Raw genomic sequence first — 20,151 nt, forward strand, 5'->3', positions numbered from 1 at the left:
ACTACTTTAGCTATAAAAGATGTCTCCGTAAGTGAGGGTGTGGGGAACAAAAATGGTTTTCAGGGAAGTCACTAGTTAGTTAAGGACTTGAGATAGATCAAATGAGCTTGAGGCAAAAGTCTCTTGAATATGTAGGGTAATGGATGGACATGGAAATGACTCTGCTGTAGTATCTGACTGTCCATGAAACCATTTAATCCATGGGCAAACACAGGGTAAAAGAACATTATTACTCAACAAGTGAAAGAATTTTAAGGCTTTACCTTGTGTTTTTCTAGTGGGCTGAGACATAACATAGTCGGCTGTTGTGCTGATTAAATAATACCAGGTTCTTGATCATAAGTTCTCTTTATTCCTGTTGATTCTTCCACAACTGATGAAAATCTAGCAGGTTAATGCATTGATTGATAGAAATACGAAGGATTTGGGGAAGCCATTTCTTAGGACCTTGAAAAGTGGCAGGGCCAAAGTGAATGGTACTGTATCTTGGTGCCAGGGGGAAATAGGGGGCACAAAGGAAAAAGAAGGGTTTATTCCTATTCCAGCTGAAAAAATTGTGCGTTTTTAGAACATGGAGCTGATTACAGAAATGATTTCCCTTGCTTTCTCGTGTGAAAAGATGAAATGCGGTTATTGATGCTTGCTGTCCTAAGATTATTGTTAATCTTGTTGGAGGCATCATATAGGAATTAATTCTGTGGGGTAGAGTACCCTTTCTAGAAGGCCATTTTCTACTTAAATGCTCTTATTATTTGCTTGATATTATTATTTTTCATCTCAGCTCTGCATAATTTCCATGTAAATGTAACAATGAAAATTGTTCTTGAAACGAAACATCTTTTCCAATATGCAGTTGCATTCAGTTAGCGTTGGATTATAATAGGCATACAGAAGATACAGGTTTAAAAATATGTAATAACCACATTGTAACATATGACAATGTCTCTTAAATGAGAAGCCAAGAAAAGACATTTCTTATCAAACATTTTGTGAAAAAAGTAAAGCCCCCCTAATTTTCTTTAAAATGACACGAGATAAAATCTTCATTTTGCATGCAACTGCATAGTCTTCACAGGCAGGCGTGAGCTGTGCTCACACAATACATTCTTATACACACGGAGCTGAGAGGAAAACTGCATATTGTTTTGGACAAAATCTTGGACCAAATTAAGACAGTCCAAAAACAAGCTGATAATAGAAAAGAACGAATAAATTAGATGTCAAAGGCTTTTTAATAACCTTTGAACAATCATTAATGCATTAGTGTTTGCAAATTGCAAACTTCAAGGAGATCACACTGGCTCTTGCCAGTAAGCAGCATCTTCCAAGTTCCGGAAAACAATCGAAAGAGCATAAGGCTATCTATTTTAAAAAAAGTTTGTTTTGCTAATAGCAAGTATTTCTAGTATATTACCACACAAGATGGTTAAAATGTAACTTCTGGGTTTTTAATCTATTGAAAAGGAGGCGGATACAAACTAGACAGCTTTTCTATATGCTATTTCTTAATGAAGGTAAAATTCAGAAATGTTAAGGACTCCATCGATGAGAGTAGTTGACACATGCTTTCTTTCCTTTCCTTTAATTTTATAGACATCATCCCCTTTGGCTCTAGTGATGCAGAAAGCAGCTTCCCAGTCCAGAATTATAAGGAAATCATTTCAGAACTCAACCTGAATTGGAAAATGGCATTTGATGGACTACAATATTGTACGCTAAGGTGATAGCAAATGATGTGCACTCAGTCCTTTCAGGAGAGACCATGAGAAAGTACTTATCATAAAACGATTACAGAGAATGATACTCCAAGATTACAGGAATAAGTCTAAAACTTATGGGTGGCGTGTTTCATAATATTTGTTGGCTATAAAGTAGGTGGGAAAGGAATTCTAAAGGAAGAATAAACATTGGAAACTCTTCATTTCCCCTGGCGGGGATCAAAACCAGAGGGATCTGTGTTCATTTAACTCCCTCCCTGTCTTCCTCCTCCTTCCTCCCAAATACACATGTGCATGCGCACATGTACATACACCGTGCAAGATAGGTAAAGAAAACTATGGGAGCACATAATAATCTACTTTCTTCAGGCTCTTTGATGCATGTGTCAACTGAACACATTCAAGCACTAGTAAGGTAACATGTTGCAATTCTGCATGTAGAAAACTTCTAGAGGCATATGGGACACTTCAGCCATGCATTTCACAAACACTTGCAAGGTAGAGCAGAACACCGAGTATCAGGAAACTTGGTTTTCACAGCCATAGTGAAATACTGGGGATACAGGTATTTCCAACAAAGATGGTTCTGTGCATTTTAAAACTTTTTCTTTCCTAATTCTTTCAATATGTCCTACAGAAATCCGATCTCATTGCCCTTCCTGGCTGCTCATCCAGTCTCCTGAAGAGACTCCTCTAGTCAGTCTTAATACTCACTCAGATGCTTCATAGCAGTATAATGTAATTTCATGGCAATTCACAGACTCAGAAAGCTGCAAGCAACTTCAAGAGGTCATCCGTAACAGTACGGAAGCCTCTAACGGCAGTACCAGCTTGCACATACATCATTTCCAAAAGATATCTAAGCATTTCTGAAAAACCCTCACTATGCTAATTGCCAGGGAAGCATTCATAGGTTTTATTTGTTCTGTTAGAAAGGCTACTTTCAGATCTAATCGAAATCTCCCTGATATTTAAGTCCATTAATTCTTATTCTATCCAGCACGGGCAGCAGAGAATTTTCCTTTCTTTCTTGCAGCAGTCCCTATGTAACAGAAGACTCTTAAGTTCCTCCTCAATCTTCTCTTCTTTAGAAGAGAAACAAGCATAGCTAGTCAATCTTTCATTGCACTTTATTTTCAAGACCTTGCATTGTTATCATTGTTCCAGCGTGGATTCTCTCCAACTAGGCCACAACTACGGATGTAATACTCCAGCTAAGACCTTATCAAAGCTGGGCAAAGCTGAAGACTTATTTCATACATTTTGAAAGTTATACTATGTCCTGCGGATGCATCTTCTACGAAACATTACTCACTTTTTGTTACACCTCAACATTGTTAATTCACATGCACGGGTGATTTACTACAACCCTACATCTTTTTTTTTTTTTGCACAGCAGATTGTTCCTTGTGTTATATTTGTACCTAACTGTATGAGAATCTGCATGAAAACTACAATTCTCTCTTTTCCCTAATAAACTTCATCTAACACTTTTCTCAAATCATTTTTCCCTTCTGCAAGAAGTGCTTCCAATTCCACTACACTTCCAGTACCTTCCAATCCAATATCAATGGAAACTGAGGCCTAACCTGTTATTATCAAGAAGAGTTCCACTCAACACATCTTTCAATTTTAAAAATGAACCACTGGTAACTATTCTCCAAATACAGTGGATTCTTTTAGGCCAAGTTTTCCCAGCTCACTCATGAGACAATGTCAAAAACTAAGATCATCATCTGCTGCTTCTACGCTTACAAGGTCTGTTACCTTTTCTCATCAGAGACTGTGATTGCTTTGACATAATCTCTTCTTAATAAATATGTATTTAATTTGCTTGTCTCCTTCTTATCTTCCTGGTACTTAAACACAGTCTGATTATTTGCCTAACTGTTTTTCTGTGAATTGTCGTTAAACTCACTGCATAATTCCTTGGCTCTCTTTTTCTTCCTTTTTAAAAACTGAATACTTCATTTGCCCGCCACTGCTACCTTTCTCCTCCTCCATTTCTCAAAAAAAATACGCACTCGGAAATTTTGCCTGCCAGTCTTGTAGGTACAAGAGAATGAAGCTCATAATGACCAGTCAATTTGAAAAAATCTACTGTGTTTGTATTTTCTAAACTGTTCTTTCCCAAATTGATACAGACATTGCATCTTTTTATAAGTGGTATTAATTCCACTAGTCACTGACTGCCATTGATTCTTTTGGTGGGGACTCACAGATGCAAGAAAGACATTACTTCTTCAGCACCATCAGTTGACAGTTTTCTCATTCCATTAATCTGCAGATCAACCCTCTCCTTAATTGTCTCCTCACCATGAATATAGTTTTAGAATGATTTCATGTTACTTCTGTCTCTTGCTAGTTGCATGACATTCTTGAGTCAGCCTCTGATTTTCTTCACACTATACTTTTCCATCCTTCCTTCCATTAAAAAACCAATTCTGATAGTACTCCTCCTTCTTGGATTTGAGGTCAACAAAGCCTTCCCACCACTGCCAGCATCCTTGTCTCCTTTTGTTCTTCTCCCCAGTTCAAAATATTCCTCAGATCCCAGATTCTCTTTGTTTATCTCATTCCTTCCTTCAATGGCTACCTACCTAAACCTCTGCCCTCGGAATTTCGATGTCCTCCTGCCTTAGCCTCTTGACCCACTTAATTCTAGGTCTCTTTCTAGACAATGACTAATTACCAGATTAATTTATCTTCTATTCCCACCTACTATTTGTTCACTCGCCAGTTCCCAGGCCCAGTGCCCCTGTTAGGATAGGTTCAATATCCTGCTAAATTCTATGTTTCATCTTAGTATCCCCTAACACTGGCTTTCTGTAGCTCTTTGTTTCTGTCCCCAGTATACAGTCTTTCTGGAGACTGCTTCCAGACCTCCCCCTCAGCTCTTTATCCCCTATCTACTTATTCCTCATCATAAGACTAGTTTTTGCCCCTTCTGCACCTAAATTAGCACAGCTCCTCCTCCTCTTTGTCACAGTCAAACAAGGAAATAGGCCACTGCAGAAATTGCCAAAAAATGAGGTTGGATGTCTAGAGCCAAAATTACATAAAGTAATATGCATATTAACTACAACATTCTTATCTGAGCGGGGCAGAAGCATGAACAGAGTATTTATGAAACTTAGTGGCTAAAAATCTATACCAGTTTCTACCAACTTTTCAAAGGCTTAAAACTTGTGCAGAGGAACAAAAAGACAGTGAAACACGCATCTGTAGCACACAGGCCAGTTTTGCCTTACTTCAGTCTCAGGGTTAAGAATGTATGCTAAAGTTTTACATAAGAATTCACTGAAACACTCTAACAGATGTAAAACCATGTGCCATCTCCCTTGCATCTTTTCTCAAATGGCAGGATAGCTCCCAGTCTTCTTCCTTCCCTTTTTCATAAACTGTGGCCCTATGATCACAGCTACAATAAAGGCAGATGCAGTATAAAATATGTTAACGCCTTTCAGGCAAGTTTTTACCTTGATATCAGAAGTGTCACGCTGGCTATTGCGCCACGCTCTTGAAATGGATGAAAATGTTCTATCTGCATGATCAAACTTCCCACCTTGTAGATTTAGGAAAAGTGTTGTAAAGGGTTCCTAAACATATATAAAAAGATTAATTAAAACCAGCAATGTATTTCTTTAGGAAATTCAGGGAAAAAAAGGGATTTATTATTCTTTTGGGGTTTGGTTATTAATGATGCTATTCTTCCGGCAGACACATGATTAATTGCAAAAGGTTAATTCTATTATTCAAGAATGAGAAATACAAACTGATGCTTACTTGTTCAATAAATGATTTTTATTCCTAGTCCATCCATATTTATTCAGATAAAGAAAAGCAAATAAAAATTAAAGAAAATATTTACAGGCTGGAGGAGAAGCTACAGTCAGTTGTGACACAAATTGCTCTCGAAAACATGAAAAACCTCAATATTTTACCTTAGATATTTTTTAAACTAGCATGTAACAAGAAGAACACATGCTTTTTGTTTTGTTCAAGATGATCTATTAATATAAAGGGTAGCATTCAATACCGATAGCTTTATGATTGTTATTGTTTAATATGTAATTTATCATATAGAAAAGAAAAATGTTTGAAAGATTTAAAAGCCTCCTCTTAGTTAAAGAACACTTAAGCACATATTAGTGGATAATTGCTTGAAATTAGCTAAGCACTATAAATTACTTCAAGGATTTATGTATGCTTGTACATCCTAACAAGCTTTAATTAATGATGTGCTGCTAATGCTTTCCCAAAGAAATTACTTTCTAGGAGATAAATCGCCTTTCAATTTTACAGAAAAATACATTGTTTAACCAATATATTATCAATATGTAGCATCTCAAAGTTACTTCCATATAAATTGTAGCAGATTCTAAAAAATTAATTATTTACATCACAGAATTTCACGATCACCAGAAACCAACTCATTTGCACTCATTAGGAGGTGAAAATTGAAAACATTCAGTAAGAAGCACAAATGTTGAGTACATGGTCCAGTCAGAAAATATGCAAGGAAAGGAAGTTAACCATGTTTAAAGTAGTATAAGAATGTACACTAAAAAGCAATTTTAAAGGAGAAAAAGCTTTAATGATTTGAAAAGCCTGTACCATAAAAATTAAAACCTTCTGCTCAAACTTTGGAATACATTTATCCTATGCTACTGATTACAATTACTAGAAAATGTCAGTACTCTCCTATGCCACTGAGTTTTAATTTATTCATTCCTAGCTATTTGTTGCTTTCATTATAATTTTTAAAAGATATACTTACAATTCTTAATAACCATGTGAGCGCAAAACTTGCAGTTGAATAATGTGTGCCATAGTGAAATTTTGGAACTTGATCATCTTCCCATGATTCATATCTCTCGGCAAAGAACGCTGCTCTCTTTGGGTTCAAAGCTCCAACAGGCTACAAGGTTTGTAAAAATAAATACGTTAAGTAAATAAAAAGAACATGACCTATTATCACATCATACCCGCCTTGCTCTTTCTGGTAACCAGAATTATCGGCATGCACGGAGAAGACTGGGTGTGGTGTTTTGCAAAAGCATATGCTGGATTCTGGAAGCAGCTGAACAGATCTGTGTCTTTCAAACCACGCTGCCATGCACACGCGCACGGCTGGTTGGAAAGGAGACTCTTCTGCATCCATATAGGCTTCATTTCTATTTACTGCTGACTCAAGTCAATGACTAAAAACTGCTTCACAGTGGAATATCTTGGGCAGAGTTGTTAACGTGTGTGCCTGTGGATATGCGTGCATGTTGAACACGCTACTAAGCAAATGGTAAGCGATGACGAGAAACATCTTTGGATATTTTGGGGGGAAAAAGTAGTGACCCATAGGGTGGAAGAATGTTAACAGTGCACTTGAAATTTTGCTACTACTATTCTTGTTTCTATGCTTTGTATTTACCATCCCAAGACAAGTTTTACTTAATGGATAAAACTTGAAAATTTGAAATAGGCAAATAAAATAGCAGAATTTCTATACAAAAGCATTGATATAAAAGAAACAAATAACATGTGTGACCAAAAAAGTCTATCACACTTTCACCAACGTTGTTGTTCTTTGTTCAGCGCTTACCTAGGACATAAACACCCAGGGATTTATTTAAATGTAAGAAATATAGTATTCTGTTATCTATAGCCGTGTATTTCTTCAGCAGACTTTTACATAAAGGATTTGGAAAAATGAGTATACATCACATAGATCACTGAGAAACCCAAAAGTGAATTTAGCCATTCCACATGTAAAATGCTGTAAGAGGTCTAAAATATCTTTGTACGTATGTGCAAAACATATATGCAATACAATTTTGTATACATACTGAGCATGCCGTTTGTATGTTATTAATGTAAATAATGCCCATCTGTACAGACAATGGATGCATTCAAGTATAACTGAAGACTAAACATGCAAAAATATTTTCTTCTTTCTATTCTGCAAGAATAAATATACTTAAGAATACACTACAAGGTAAGGAAAAACTTTAAGAGAAGTCCTTGAAGAAAAGCATCAGTAACCTAGTCATTAATTCAAGCATAATTCAAGTGAAAAACTATGTCTGCTATTCAGATCATTATTACAAACAACTGCTGCTTTGCAGCTCACGTGAAATTTGGCATACAAGCTTCAAAGTATTTTCTCTTCTAGGATAGATTATATCTATGAATGACCTAAGATCTAATCTTACATTTTTTACTTAGACCAGCGTTCACATTGCAGTAGGATAAAGAAAACATCTTAGGTTAATTACTATTTTTGCAGTTCACTAATTTGAAATATAACCCTCTAAAAGAAGTGGTCCCTGTATAAAAGGATTTTTATCTGATTTAGCAAATTTATTCCAGGGAAGAATGAAACTGACTCCAACAAGACTCTTTGTTGCAAGAACCGTTTTGGAATCTCCGTCTGTACTGATTTTCCCTAAAGACTCAGCTATACTTGAGGGAAAAAAGAAGAAAGAAAGTCACTGTTAGACAAATTATATAAATTAAAAATAGAAACAGTGTTGTGCTGTATGGTGCTGTAACATTTTACATATTCTCTTTATCTGCCCCTATTTTTATTACTCTCCAAATGAGTATAGCCCAAATCGATAGTTATAGAATTACATTCCTTGAATATAAAGCTAAACCCAATTAGAATTGATTTCATTCTCTTTTCAAAAAAAAATAAAATTGTATCACGCAGAGATCCACATAGCCAGAATCCACAGTATTGATTTTGGCTGTTATTGTTACAGTTGGTTTCTGAAGCCTGCAACAGGACAACTATCAAGACATGTCACATTTATTTGCAAGCAAATAAAAAAAGTCCCCAAATGAAAGAAAGCTTAGGGAAAAAAAAAGAACCATGGAGCTGTGCACTGACAATGATACACTATCAGCTTACTCAGAGAAGTTACAGTGGGAATACACACATTGAATTATACATTACACGAATGCACTGATTTATTGTGGTAATAACATCCACCTCATTAAAAGATTCTGCTTTGCTGCAGTTGGAGGGCTACATATTGTTTACTGCTATAAATTAATGGTAGTGCACAGAAGACTGTAGAACCCTTCTAACAATAGATCTGTAATGACAGTGCTGTATATCACAGCTTCCCCAGCAGCTTCATAATAAAATGGAGACAATGTATTGGGCTAATACATTCTACCAGGCAGGCCCATATTTTTCTGACAACTGCTTCTAAGGATGAGGTGATTCCAGTGTGTTACACTGCACTGGGAACAGTTAACTAAGCCTGAGCTACAGAATAAAGCTCATACAAGGAACATTCAAATACCCTCTGACTTTTAATTTAGTAAACAAATTAACTGGAATTTTGTAATTATTTCTTATTTCAAAATTAACAGGGAATCATGATTACATACTGGATTCCCTCCCCTGGGGGTAAACGCCAAGGGAAAAAGAGTAACTCCAAACTAAGCTAGGCTAGGTGTAGCTGTGGGACCACAAATTTACACTACTCAACATGGTTTCCCTATGGCTACAGACCACTAAGGAAGAACAAGCTGAAGAGCTTTCATATCCAGAAATTCCAGAATGTATTTCTTTTGCAGTACCTCTTTTCAGAAAGGAAAATTAGGTATTAGTTCAGCAATTAAAAATACTTATTTAGATGGGGGGAAAGAAAGAAAAGTAGGGGTAGAAAAATTCCAACAAGCAAAAACAATGGATGAGATTACAGGAGTCAGGATGAAAAGAGAAGTCACTTATGGCTGCTATGTTTTCAAACTGTATTAAAAAGTGAATAATGCATATGGTTTTCAAGTCAGAGTTCATTCAAAAAAGGGTCCAAACTGGAGGAAGAATTGGGGTACGGAAGTTTTTGTTTTCTCTTTTCCAAAGGCACGATCACCTGGTTTTTGACCCAAAGTGGTTGTTAGAACATGTGCTACAAATGCGAAAGTAACAAGCTATTCTTAAAAAAACCCCTCATTTGATATTAATTCTTTAAGTGCTTTCAAATCTAGCCATACCTCAAAATAAATAAACCTCACATTTTGACCAAGAACTGAAAATAGTAAATCTCAGCCTTCGGACTAAGCTTGCTCACTTTCTTAAGAGACACAACGAAGAAAAACGGGTGGTTGAAAAATAACTGAGAAAACGCACTGACTCTCACCATCTACTGCTGTTAAATATGCCCAGACACTATTCTGTACAGTTATATTTGTTGGTTCTTCATCTTACTCTGTGCCAGACATTGGAACAGTGGCCCACCTTGCCTCCATTTTCAGAAGCAGCCCTGTTGCGCCCAACAGAAGGAAGCAGAACGTGCACTGCTCCTCTACCTAGGGTACAATCTCTCCTGGATTCTGTCGCTCATGTTCAAGAATACACACATTTTGGAAAATTGCTAATGACCTAACATAAGCAGACCGAAGTCTTATAAAGAAATAATTACAGTATGTTTATAGTTACACATTTAAGAAGAAAGAGAGGTGCTTTTTATTCCTATCTATCTAATGTGTTTTCATTTTTTAAGTAGTATTACTCCAAATAAACAGACATACCCTGTTCCTACCCATGCTGCCTTTTGTTACCGGCTTTTACACAGGCTTCTGTCACTAAAACAAACATTGCCACTTCTACTGTCTCCTATCCATTGTAATACTGGGAAGAGTTTTTAACTCATTAATATTCAAAATCCATGAAAGACTGAAGTACTATGGCAGTAAATTGCATTTAATTACTACAAACAATAAGTCGTCAAGATACCATAGTTTTGTCTTCACTGTTAACTGTTACCTGTTTTGGTGAAGACAACAATCTTAGCAATTATTACTGGAAATCAGGAGGTCTGTGCAAGCGCCTGTGAGTTCTGAAAAGCAGGCAGTTCCAGAAACAAAGGCCATGCTGACCAGTGTAAACAGAAAGATTTAAAAATTAATTAAAGTATTATTCTTTGAAATTTGTACTTCAAAACTCCTTCACCATGAAAAAAAAGGGAAAAAAAAGAAAATAAAAGAAAAAAGACAAAAAGAAAAAATGGTTAAAAAAAAAATGCTTTTCCTTCTGATTTCTTATACTGATTTCTTATCCACATCCAACCAGGTATTTGGATTCCTGTAAATACAATTGTCTGTATCATTGAATTATGTTTTGTAGCATCCTTGCCAAGTATAATGTTTGTTTTTCATACGTTTTATTTTCAAGATGACTATCTGGTTTTCATTACTGATATTTTTCATATATTCATTGAGCTTAAAGGACCAGGAGGACCATTAGGTCATCTCATCTAGCCTTGTGTTTGTACGACAAGCCATTAAGTGCCTTCCCATTACATGATTTTGAGCCCAACTGTTTATACGTGGTTAGAGCATGAGCTGTGTTTGACCAACCTGCTTTCCAGAAAGGCATCTGACTCTTGAGTACATGGACAATCTGCTCTTTTTCTTGGATTTTTTTTCTACTGATAATTGTGATCCTCATTCTAAAATATACTATGGGCTATGAATTTACTGGTGTGTTACCAAAGAAATCTTATTATGCTTCTCTCTGACATACCAGTATATTTTCTGTATCTTTATATAAAGATACTTATAAACTATAATTAGACTTTTTAACAAAAGAAATGGAGTTCTTCAGGTCTTCCCTTTTAAGGCATTTATTTCAGCCTTAAGATTTCTCTGTACCCTGCCTGCTTATCAATGTATTCTAATATACAGAAATCTGAAATGTGTTCAGTGTTCCAGCGTTAGTCTTCTCACCGTCATAAATATGCTGAGTGCTGTATACTCTGCTGCAGTCTAACCACAGCTGCATTTTTAGAGGATTGCTTGTTTAGCTACTTTATGTATTACCAACCATAATTAACTCCCAGAACAAGCCAATACTTGGAATATTGTCAGTGGGACTTCCTGATCGTCTGAGTAAAACTTCTTTTTCCCAGACAGAGATATAAAGACAAGATGCAAGGGTTTAATTATACCCAAACTTTATTAACTTAGGCCAACAGGGAAATATCTGGGAATAAACTCATACAATGTACATCACTACTCTTTCATCTGTCATTTTTGCATTTGAGAACAGCCACAAAATGCCATACCCCCCTCTGAACCTAGTCTCACTCACTGCTACAACTCACCGTTCTTCCTCTCAAACAACCGAGTACTGCTTTCTTAAAAATTAGGTCGTGCAACTCCCCCATTTTCTTTAGAGGGCATCTCACCTTTAATCCATATCTAACTCAAATTCATCAAAGAACCGTATCCCAAAGAAAACAACACACACAATTATCTGCTGAACTGCTTCAACTGCCCTCATTGATCAACTAAACTGGTCCTTGAGCTGCTCTGGGAAAGATTTAAAAAATGGAAACAATCTACCAAGGAGGAGAACAATCCTTACCAATCCATTCCCAAAAGCACTGGTGTCACAGCAGGTGTCCAGATCCTACATCAAGGACTAGGCTAGGAGGGGGGAACTATGAATTCAGATGTCAAAATTTGGCTGAAGCCAAAGGGACAGAACTTGGCAGAACTTTTGTGATCTTCCCCAGTGAGCATTTAAGTGATACAATATAATTTCTGCTCCCATTCTAAACTGATTTACTATTTTTTACTATTAATTGTAAATCATATTTTAGTCACTTACAATGCTCAGTTTCTGAGAACTTCAACACAACCAGCTACTTTAATTTCATGTGGTTTCTTAGCGAAATAAGGAATCCTGTGGTCAAACACTTTTTGTATATGCAATGTTGAAACTGCAATAATTATGAATAATAGTGAGTGTACTCTACCGATTTTGACATCAAGATACAAAATCAGAGAAGCTAATATAGCTGTGCTGCCTTCTTTTCCAATCTCTCAAGTCAACGCACATCTCTGGTGAATTTGTCGAGTAGACATCCTCTGGATATTTGTTAATCTTCCATCCAGTTAAGGTTCTTCCCCTTTAAATCTGGCAGGCTGTTATGCTCGTAGTTACAATTCTAATCCATTATTCTGCATATAGGTATCTCAAATAATGATGATACTTGAAAATTTGTAGGGAGAAGGGAAACAAATGGGACAATAATGTAAAGCAATTTTGTGAAGAATACTTCCTGTTCTTTTTATGTCGACCTAAAACTAAAATAATTTTCAAGTACAGATAAGAGTTGCAAGCAAGCAAGACTTTGTATGGTCCACAGAGAGCAAACAAACAAAAGCCATAATTACCCTAGTTACAAAGCAAAGAAAATGATACCTTCTCATATAATTAAGTTGCTAGATTCATTGCTTCAGGGAGCAATGCAGAACAAATATAAATAGGTTAAAAAACAAAAAGACAACTAGACCACCAGTCCACCAGTGGCCACTAAACATGACTGACTGAAATGTTTCTCCAGTTCACAAAGGAGTTAAACTCCTGGTTGCCAAACCTAGGAAGTTATCGTCTTCAATACCATCAAAAGGTTAGTATTGTCAGAAAGTTTTATCAGCTCCCTTTTCATCCTCTTTTTCAGATTACCATATATGCTGAACAGTATAAAGTACAGAAAAGACCTTCAGAATGCCAGTGACCACCCCACTTTGGAAACTAACCTTGTGTTTCTGATACTGAGGCAGTTTCAAGTGGCTGGCTGGATATTACATGTAAAATATTTTTTGTTCATCTTAGTAGACTATTCAACCCAAGCTTTTAGGATCATACCATCTGCTCCTAGTGATCTTTTCCTATTGATTTCCTTCATTTGATCCACACTTTCATCTGCTGACATTTGATTCTGAGACAGATTATCTGATGTGTCCATCAGACAAAGTAAGTCCACAGCCTGAGAACCACCTTAAACAAAGATTATCATTAGTTTACCATACTCTCATTTTCTCTGAGCACTATTTTTATACCCAGATTGTCCTTTGACCCCAACAGGCTTCCTGCTCCTAGGAATTTGATCAACTGTTTTAGACAGCTCCAGTTAGGTGAGCTAAATCCCATCCTCATTTCCAGTATGAGCGCAATTTTCAACTTAGCCACCATCATGCTCGTTTGGAAATCTGAATTAACACAGATGTGCGCTGTAGCAGCTCATAATCTGCTGGAGTTCAAACGTACGAATATAAAAGGAAGAGAGACTGTATCAAGAGAATAACATTCACTTTACATCAGGTGGACAGAAAACACACATTTACCATGTCTATGGCCCAAGACATGTGTGTGAAATTACTTTATTTTGATTGCTAGTGCATTTTATGACCAGACATGTGCCCATGGTTTCTTGTGATCATTTAAAAGGTCATGAACCTCCCTCACTTCATTTCCAATTAGAAGATTTCAGGGCATCTAAAATTGAAACAAGGGTGGGATGGACAATAACATCAGATACAAACTAAGAACAGCATTTTGAACATTCATTGTTAATTCTGAGTTATTGTTTTTCTTGTCTTTTGAGTATTTCCACATTCCAAACAATACTCCTCCTTGAGGCAAAGGAAGATTTAAGATTATTAGGCTCATTACCAAAATTATTCTTATCGATCCTGTAAACTTGGCTTTTGCTCTAATACCTAAATAAATAAATAAAAAATTACTTGAAAAGAATTAAGTGTTCCCTAGAAACTGCTATATGCATCCGAAGTGCAAAGAGAATGCTTCTTGTGACTTCAAAAAATAAGCCTCTGGTGGGAATAGAAGAGAAGAGGGAAGAGAAAGTAAAAACAGTAGCAAGATGCACTCTATTATCCACTTACATGTTCTTTAGAGGAGAAGTTTGACACAGAGAATAACCAACTAATGATAAGGAAAAAAAGACAAAGATATAAAAGGATGGTTATGACACTGTAATAGAGCAATGGGAATTCCCAGAATATTTTAAAAATTCTATCTAGACTAAAAGCAGGATTTCAGAAAGTATGTTTTGATAAATCATCTCAGAGATGCTTTTGGGTGAAGTTTCAGTCTCAGCAGGTCTCTTTATAAGACTTGTGGAGGAACAGGCAGCTCAACATGCATGGAAATCACGTTTATTCTGCAAAAGGTCCTGAGATAGATGCTGCACGAAGCTCAAACCGACATATCAGCGCAAAAATCTCCGTCTTTGAAAGTGAAACAAGTGGATATCAAGCAGGGATTGATACCGAAATCCAAAAAAGCTAGAATGGATGATGAGCAGCCGAGAAGCACTTCACCGACGGGTGTTAGCCTTCCTGGGGGCCGTGCTCCCGCTTGAGACAGAACGGCCGGAACGCGGCTGGCGCGGCCCCTGTCCATGGTCCTGCACCGCCCGCGCCCCGGCGGGCAGAGGCGGGGCCCGGCCCTGGCTGGGTACCTGACCAGGGTGCTGCAAAACCAACCTTCGGACCCAGACAACTGACGAGCGCAGCGGATCCGTCACGGAGCCATCGGACCCTTTGTCTCCTAATTTTGGCAAATGTGCTAAAGATTGACTCAGCTGTCAGAAAGGATAACTGACCAATGTTACCGTTCACAGAAGTCCCCGATGGTATCTGTCTGAGCGTTACAGGCATTTGAGAGTCTCACAAAATCCTGTTCCCCCCATTTAGAAATGGGAAAAACTTATGCTACTAAACCAAAACTTTTCATGAGAACAGAACAGACTACTGAGCACTTTAGTTGGTACGATTCCTAACTCCACAGTAGATTTACTGGTACAGACAAAGAAAGCCCATAACAGTCCTAAAATTATATCACTGTCCTGGGATGTGAACAAGAGAACTTCATGCTCTTGCACAGCTTTCTTCAAAGAGGGACTGGACTCTTGAGTTCTCGTATCACAAGCAAGGACCCCAATCACAATTACAATTCCCTCCCCCCATCCCTTTTTAGCTCTCTTTATATTCAAAGAGGACAGACTGGGAAGAAAGGGTCTTTGTTCTCTCAGCTAGATTTTGCTCTTTCATGGTTTCCTAAATGGTACCAAGACATGCATCCCTAGAAATCAAGGTAGTGCTCAGAGTATTGCTTCCTGTTTGAATGCTTCCCTTCCCCTAAAAGTTTCTTTTAATGCGATTACGTCAAATGTTTAGGTCTGTCGATCCCATTGCACAAACAGGTATGGAGATCAAATGTACATCTACAGCAAGGCGATAACCTGGTTTCTGTAATAATTTCTCTCAACTGTTCCCCATTCTGCATAAAATTTTAGAGAGGATGGAGTGTCCCTCTCCTCGAAGAAGCAAGTTGCATTTCACAAAGAAAGCATGGTAACTTGTTATCTGATGAGGAAGAGAATCTGATAAATATACTTTATACTAAAAATATCAAAATCCATAACAGACTAACAAATGAATAATGAAAAATGTGTCTCCTTTTCAGATATCACTGCTTCAGGCTGACTGTAGATGGGGGCTGGTCTTGATACCTCTAACACTGTTTCTTGAGGTGATCCAAAATTCTAGAAAATATACTGGACCTTTCCCTAACTGCCAGGGATTCTGATACAAGGTTTGAAATATTTTATTTCCTGTACTGTCCTGTTTTATGATTCACATGAGCTGCCCTGAAAGGAAAAATTTTTGCACCTTCCTTCCAAGCTTATCCTGTCTGGCTTTGGAATGCTTTTTAATTAAGTGGTATCTTTGGTCACAGGTACAGATGACAAAATATGAAATACCAGTGACAAGGCAACCAGGGCAGATCCTGAGCCCAGCAGTGTCAAGCTTCATAGGTTTCAGTGCCTAAATTCCAGATGTAACCGCCTATCAAAATAAGTCACCACCACTGCACCCACTATTGTTAGTTCTCACCTCCAGTGTCCAATTTTGGAACGTGCTTTATGCTTAGAAGGACACTGAGTCCTTCTGGTGAGTTTATCAGTTTTAACTGGTAGTAACCTGCATTGATTTTGTGTTGAAGCATGAGCTGAATAAAACGTAATTTTCATTTTCTACATGAAAAGCACTGGTTCACAGAATGCCTGTACAAGTTTTAATGCCTCTCTAGACAAAAAGATTTCTTTAAAAAATTTGCAGAAGTATAACAGGTGTGCATCAAAACATTTGTTACTTTCTAACTCTTTGCCAAGGGGTAACAAGAGGTAACTAAGCAAATTTCATGCCCATCCCACTCTGTTTCCTCACAGGGGAAAATATGCAGCACAAGTTATACATGCAGCAAATTTGTGCTCCCGAAATGGGCACCATGCAACAGAATTCAGGTTGGCATGCTGAAGAACAGTCAACAGTGAAGTTTAAATTAGAACAACAAAACTAGTCTAATTTGTCAGGGTAAAAAAAAAAATCTATTGCTTCTCTTCTGTCAAAGTGTATTTGATAGCAGTGGGCTCCCACATACCAATTAAACACCTCACTTCACTGAAGGTGAGAGCTATTTGTTGCTTTTGTACACTTGACTGGAAAAGAAGTCATTACATACGTAACAGCCACTATAAAACTGATGATCATTTAGCAAATATTGCATGAAAATGATACAAATTAGAATAAAAATATTATTATGTACACATGTAGCTATGGTGAAGACAAAAGAAGATTTAAGAATGGCATAATTTTCTTCTTCTGGTGGTGTCAGTTTATGATCTTACAGAAATGTTGTGCCTTATGAAAGAAAAATTATCAACAGCTACTTGCATACAGCAAGATCTTGTAACAAACTTTTGAGAGTATAAAATCATGCTTTGATATCTCAGTATTTTCCATATAGTTTTAATTCTTTTTTCCTTTTTCCTTGTCCAAGTCCAGAAACACAATGCAATTTATTGCTCCCACTAAATAAAGAAAAGGGGAAAAAAAATGTGCTTTTGAATAACATAAGTAATGCAGAAAATGGGACACATTCTGGTGGGAAACTGTGTCTGTTTTATAAATAAAATATATGCAGCTATAAATATAATATGCAATACTCATTCCAAACCATAGGCACCTCTTAAGAAATAAACACTCCAGTCAGAGCAGGGTAACAGGCTGGCAGTGCACTCCTGGCATTTGTCAGGAGCATTCGTCAGGCTGACAGTAATATTAACCACAATCCATCTCAGTTGCTTTGGTTTATCATTGCGTGACTGATGTTCAAAACAATGCCATAAGAAGCTGCTTAAATAAAGTGTTGGTTTAACCTACACACTGCAGTTCTTTACATCTGTACTAACTGTGGACTTCTAGCTAATACACTAAAAAAACTGTTATTCATATTTGACACTTTACAATATGCAACCTTAACTTGCAATTTAAAAAAAATAAAATACCAAATCTTCCTTTTGCATTTTCTTAGGTACCAAAAAAAGTAAAAATATTGACCTGACATCCTTTCTGCCAGACCAAAATCAATTTTCCTTTTCTTTACTCAGTGGGAGCACTAAATTGTGATGTGTTTGTGGACATGGATAAGGAAAATAAATAAAGTAAAAGACTGTTAAAACCATGTAAAAAGTTAAGTGAAATATCTTTAAATATTTTTAAAACCTTCAGCAGTGCAAAACCACAGACACGCTACAACACATAATTAGCACTCATTTTGAAGCATTACCCCCAAGATAACAGTACTGCAATGAAACTATCACAATACACATGACATTCAAACATTTTCATAGTTGAATATTAGCAAGGTTTTTTCAGATATTTGCCATGAATTCACCATCTGACACAAAGTTTAACATTTAAACTGCATAGAGTTGATGCTGCCAGAAATGCCTAAACAGTAACCAAAACTTGAACTGCTGTCTCTGAGACAGGCATGGCACAAAGACTTTCTCTGTGCATATGGGAAGGACTGGCATTCATCCAGAACAGCAGTTACATTCTCGGAGATCAAGACACACTGCCCAATCAACACCATTTAACAGAACATAAGGGAAAACGCATGTTGAATATACATATATGTACAAATAGTCACTATTCCCTAACGACAGGGGCAATTCTCTGCCTGTTAAAGATTAAAAGCTCCCAAGAATAGCATGTTACAGGCTTAAATAATATTAATGAAACTCCTTCTACTCCTAATACAGTATGACTGACATCTAATATTGCAATATTATTTCCTGCATTAAGTTCATAGATTTCAAACATATGATTGAGAAGGTTAAATATAGCTACAGATACAACCTAAGTAACGTCCACTCGGTAAAGTCCCTAAGTAATGTCCTCTCTCAGCAACAACAATGGCAAGATTCCCTCAGAACTTAAGGTATACTTAGCAATCCTCAAAGACTACTTTCACAAACAGAGAAATCCATGTAACCAGTCACTGGTAACAAAAACCCGCATAGACAAAGAGCGGGTTTGCTAACCAGTTTCTTAATGGAGGCAAGAGTGGTACCTAACCTAAAATGAGGAAAAATTGCTCCACCCTGCACTTAGTTCTATTTCAGGGTGGAGGAAGAAAGACTAGGACTATAGCGCTGACAAATTAAAACACAATTAAAAGGAGATGCCTCAGAAGTATAGAAGCTGGAGAATCCTTTTTTTTGTCTTGAATTATTTTAGCAATGACATGATATATGCAGAAGTGTCATTTAACAAAAGTTAATGGAAAACAAGGTTGCAAAAATCATGTCATGATCAAGGAAGTTATTGAGGATTAATACATTTAATTTATTTTCACTTAAGTGTAATTCACAAGTGTAGTCCAGGTTGGTGACAGGTATTTTTAGTTGTAAACTACCTTCAGATATTTTTTGGACTAGGGATCATTAAGAAAGCATTTATTAAATTCCACAACAAGAAATTTTTTAAAAATATTATTTACCTTCAACAGATTTGTTAAAATATAAAGTATGTGTAGGTTTACCCATGAATATGGATTTATGTCAGTCAGACATTCTGAGAAAGCAAAGTGTTCATGGCTTATTCAAATTAAATAACACTATTAGAAAATGTTACAATGACAGTACCTCAGTAGTGAAACTTGGACTTTAAAACATTATTCCTTTATTTGTATTTCTACATACATATACACACACAACAGGTACGGTATAGTCTTCAAATATATATACATATATCTATATATACACACATACATATCCACATATAAACATGTATATATGTATTTGATGACTATACAGTACCTTTTTTAAGGTTAAAATACTAAAGCTGTGGTAAAAAAATTAATTTTCTGGAGGTTTTCAAAGACCTGTGTTTAGCTTAATCAATTGTGAACTGAAAGCAACAACTTTTAGAAACTGCCTTACTTCTTTGGGGATTTTTTTTCTCTCAAATTACCAATTTGTATGGAAGACTTTTGTAAAACACAAGCTGTAATTAAAATACGTTCTTTGCCTTTTCCACTAATTAACTATATTGCTCCATGTGCCAATCATTTCCCACAATAGCTAGCTTTTAGAAAAAGATCCTGTTTGATGATCAGTGCACCTAGTCTTTGTAAAGAAAATGAGAGGTGCTTCCACTTTGTAAAATGAAATATTCCTTTCTTGGAAAACACTGAAAGAGAATAATCACATTCTATAAAGCTTTAAACAGGCTGTATAATATTGCATCTGCATAT

General features: G+C 36.5%; 1 protein-coding gene across 1 annotated transcript in view; it reads right to left on the bottom strand.

Annotated features, from left to right (window-relative positions):
- Nucleotides 1–20,151, bottom strand: part of LRBA (LPS responsive beige-like anchor protein) — a 426,037-nt gene that overhangs the window by 121,252 nt on the left and 284,634 nt on the right. Inside the window, exons 48-49 of the mRNA XM_059826740.1 lie at nt 6,499–6,639; nt 5,198–5,317 (exon numbers count right to left, since the gene is read on the bottom strand). Of these exons, the coding sequence (XP_059682723.1) occupies nt 5,198–5,317; nt 6,499–6,639 (261 nt within the window). The remainder of the gene's footprint in view (nt 1–5,197; nt 5,318–6,498; nt 6,640–20,151) is intronic.

Source organism: Gavia stellata, chromosome 19, assembly GCF_030936135.1.
Source record: "Gavia stellata isolate bGavSte3 chromosome 19, bGavSte3.hap2, whole genome shotgun sequence".
Lineage (NCBI taxonomy): Eukaryota > Metazoa > Chordata > Aves > Gaviiformes > Gaviidae > Gavia > Gavia stellata.